General features: G+C 39.7%; 1 protein-coding gene across 1 annotated transcript in view; it reads left to right on the top strand.

Moving 5' to 3' along the window:
- The window catches only part of rnf215 (ring finger protein 215), a 7570-nt gene that overhangs the window by 347 nt on the left and 2223 nt on the right, over positions 1-5000 (top strand). Inside the window, exons 2-7 of the mRNA XM_060884189.1 lie at positions 382-540; positions 807-878; positions 952-1037; positions 1118-1172; positions 1262-1366; positions 1473-1589. Of these exons, the coding sequence (XP_060740172.1) occupies positions 382-540; positions 807-878; positions 952-1037; positions 1118-1172; positions 1262-1366; positions 1473-1589 (594 nt within the window). The remainder of the gene's footprint in view (positions 1-381; positions 541-806; positions 879-951; positions 1038-1117; positions 1173-1261; positions 1367-1472; positions 1590-5000) is intronic.

The following is a 5000-nucleotide window of genomic DNA, read 5'->3' as shown; positions in this document are numbered from 1 at the left end:
ACACACACACACACACACACACACACACACACACACACACACACACACACAGACAGATACACACACAGATACACACACAGGTACACACAAACACAGGTACACACACTCACAGATACACACACAGGTAAACACACACAGGTAAACACACACACAAGTACACACACATACACTCAGTACACATCTGTAGGACTCTGTGTCTCTTTATGCTTTATATTTTACTCACACTTTCCCTAAACACCTCATAAAAGGTCCACAGATCTATGGTGAAAAGGTCATGTGACCACAGTATTATAAGTGGCGTCATTTAGTGTGTATGTGCATTACGTGGCTTCCTGTAACAATGTTTCACACTGTCAGAACTGTGACCTCGTTACCTCTCAGATTAAAGATGAACATGAAAGTGTGAGGAGTACAGATCATAGAGGTGATGATGAAGGTCAGAGGTCAAAGCCCTGGATAGGTGTGGTCCCTGTCCAAATGGAGGAGAGTCATGTCTCAAACAGCAACCAGGAGTCATTCGCCTCAACTGTAGTCAACAAGGTGAGAGAAACACACACACACACACTCACAATCACACACACAATCACACAATCACACACACTCACACAATCACACACACACAATCACACACACAATCACACACACACACTCACACACACAAACACACACAATCACACACAATCACACACAATCACACACGCACACAATCACACACGCACACAATCACACACGCACACAATCACACACACACACAATCACACACAATCACACACACACAATTATATTATTCTTTTTATTGTGTGCAGATGAAGAGGGCATTGGTTTTGGGGGCGTCGGCTCTCATCATCCTTGTGTTAAACCAGAACACACTGAGAGAGGTACACACAATTTATGACACATCTGCTACACACACTAGTGTCTGCAGTGTGAGTGACACTCTGTGCTTTACAGATGGACGTGTCTCAGCTTCTCTCTAAACCCATCATCATCATACAGAACTCTGACAACGTAACTAAACTGTTCGGGGCTCTGTTCAGGTAGCAGACACACACACACACACACACACACACACATACATAGGTATAAATGTGTAAATGTTTGTGAATTGATTTTTCAGGGGTCTTCATGCAACTGCAAGAATTACATACAAAACATTTCTACAGAATAACCTGGTAAGCTGTAATACACATACAGACAGACAAAGACACACAGACACACATCATAAAATGTGTTTGTGTGTGTATGTGTGTGTGAGAGACAGGGTGCGACTCTCACTCTGTGGTCTAGTTGTGGTCGCTCCAGGTGGGGGCGCTATGGAGAGTGGCAGGGTGTCGTGTGCACCGGAGAGACCAACTCACCTGTACAGGTATAACACTGCTGTGTCCTGAACACACACACACGTCACCAACCAGTGTACGTCTGGAACACCTCAGGTCAGGTGTGTTAGTTATGTTGCTTTGTGTGTGTGTCAGAAATATCTGCAGCAGTTGTGGAACACTGTGGTGTTAATCGCTCTGATCCTCTCCACTGGAGTACTGGTCCAGGCCCGGTGGCAGAACCACGATGACCAGCTCACTGACCAGCTACAGGTGAGAGCCCCAGCACATAGAACTCAGAATGGAAAAGACACGAGAACACAGAACCCTGTGCTGAGGAAAGTCCCTGTGATTCAGGGTCCAGTTACACAGCTGCTGTCACTGGATAATCTGAACTCCACATGCATCCAGGGTTAGAAGATTATTGTATAAAGAGATGGAGTTTTACAACAGCGTCTAAACCACCGACTATAAATACACCTTTACACACAAACACTCTCCTTTACACAAACACTCTACACACAAACACTTTACACACAAACACTCTCCTTTACACAAACACTTTACACACAAACATTCTACACACAAACACTTTACACACAAACACTTTACACACAAACACTCTACACACAAACACTCTACACACAAACACTCTACACACAAACACTTTACACACAAACACTCTCCTTTACACAAACACTTTACACACAAACACTCTCCTTTACACAAACACTCTACACAAACACTCTACACACAAACACTCTCCTTTACACAAACACTCTACACACAAACACTTTACACACAAACACTCTCCTTTACACAAACACTTTACACACAAACATTCTACACACAAACACTTTACACACAAACACTTTACACACAAACACTTTACACACAAACACTCTACACACAAACACTCTACACACAAACACTCTACACACAAACACTTTACACACAAACACTCTCCTTTACACAAACACTTTACACACAAACACTCTCCTTTACACAAACACTTTACACACAAACACTCTCCTTTACACAAACACTTTACACACAAACACTCTCCTTTACACAAACACTTTACACACAAACACTCTCCTTTACACAAACACTCTACACAAACACTCTACACACAAACACTCTCCTTTACACAAACACTTTACACACATTCTACACACAAACACTTTACACACAAACACTCTACACACAAACACTCTACACACAAACACTTTACACACAAACACTCTCCTTTACACAAACACTTTACACACATTCTACACACAAACACTTTACACACAAACACTCTACACACAAACACTACACACAAACACTCTACACACAAACACTCTACACACAAACACTCTACACACAAACACTCTACACACAAACACTCTCCTTTACACAAACACTTTACACACAAACACTCTCCTTTACACAAACACTTTACACACAAACACTCTCCTTTACACAAACACTTTACACACAAACACTCTCCTTTACACAAACACTCTACACAAACACTCTACACACAAACACTCTCCTTTACACAAACACTTTACACACAAACACTCTCCTTTACACAAACACTTTACACACAAACACTCTCCTTTACACAAACACTTTACACAAACACTTTACACACAAACATTTTACACACAAACACTCTCCTTTACACAAACACTTTACACACAAACACTCTCCTTTACACAAACACTTTACACACAAACACTCTCCTTTACACAAACACTTTACACACAAACACTCTCCTTTACACAAACACTCTACACACAAACACTCTCCTTTACACAAACACTACACACAAACATTCTACACACAAACACTACACACAAACACTCTCCTTTACACAAACACTTTACACACAAACACTCTCCTTTACACAAACACTCTACACAAACACTCTACACACAAACACTCTCCTTTACACAAACACTTTACACACATTCTACACACAAACACTTTACACACAAACACTCTACACACAAACACTCTACACACAAACACTCTACACACAAACACTCTCCTTTACACAAACACTTTACACACAAACACTCTCCTTTACACAAACACTTTACACACAAACACTCTCCTTTACACAAACACTTTACACACAAACACTCTCCTTTACACAAACACTTTACACACAAACACTCTCCTTTACACAAACACTTTACACACAAACACTCTCCTTTACACAAACACTCTACACAAACACTCTACACACAAACACTCTCCTTTACACAAACACTTTACACACATTCTACACACAAACACTCTACACACAAACACTCTACACACAAACACTTTACACACAAACACTCTCCTTTACACAAACACTTTACACACAAACACTCTCCTTTACACAAACACTTTACACACAAACACTCTCCTTTACACAAACACTTTACACACAAACACTCTCCTTTACACAAACACTCTACACACAAACACTCTCCTTTACACAAACACTTTACACACAAACATTCTACACACAAACACTACACACAAACACTCTCCTTTACACAAACACTTTACACACAAACACTCTCCTTTACACAAACACTCTCCTTTACACAAACACTTTACACACAAACACTCCTTTACACAAACACTCCTTTACACAAACACTTTACACACAAACTCTCTCCTTTACACAAACACTTTACACACAAACACTCTCCTTTACACAAACACTTTACACACAAACACTCTCCTTTACACAAACACTTTACACACAAACACTTTACACACAAACACTCTCCTTTACACAAACACTTTACACACAAACACTCCTTTACACAAACACTCCTTTACACAAACACTTTACACACAAACACTCTCCTTTACACAAACGCTCCTTTACACAAACACTTTACACACAAACACTCTACACACAAACACTCTACACACAAACACTTTACACACAAACACTCTCCTTTACACAAACACTTTACACACAAACACTCTCCTTTACACAAACACTTTACACACAAACACTCTCCTTTACACAAACACTTTACACACAAACACTCCTTTATACAAACACTTTACACACAAACACTTTACACACAAACACTCCTTTACACAAACACTTTACACACAAACACTCCTTTACACAAACACTCTACACAAACACTCTACACACAAACACTCTCCTTTACACAAACACTTTACACACAAACATTCTACACACAAACACTCTACACACAAACACTCTACACACAAACACTCTACACACAAACACTCTACACACAAACACTTTACACACAAACACTCCTTTACACAAACACTTTACACACAAACACTCTCCTTTACACAAACACTTTACACACAAACACTTTACACACAAACACTTTACACACAAACACTCCTTTACACAAACACTTTACACACAAACACTTTACACACAAACACTCCTTTACACAAACACTTTACACACAAACACTATCCTTTACACAAACACTCTCCTTTACACAAACACTTTACACACAAACACTATCCTTTACACAAACACTTTACACACAAACACTTTACACACAAACAGTCCTTTACACAAACACTCCTTTACACAAACACTTTACACACAAACACTCTCCTTTACACAAACACTTTACACACAAACACTCCTTTACACAAACGCTCCTTTACACAAACACTTTACACACA

Source organism: Tachysurus vachellii, chromosome 12 (assembly GCF_030014155.1).
Source record: "Tachysurus vachellii isolate PV-2020 chromosome 12, HZAU_Pvac_v1, whole genome shotgun sequence".
NCBI classification, from domain to species: Eukaryota; Metazoa; Chordata; class Actinopteri; order Siluriformes; family Bagridae; genus Tachysurus; species Tachysurus vachellii.
This window is presented reverse-complemented; position numbering and strand designations above follow the sequence as displayed.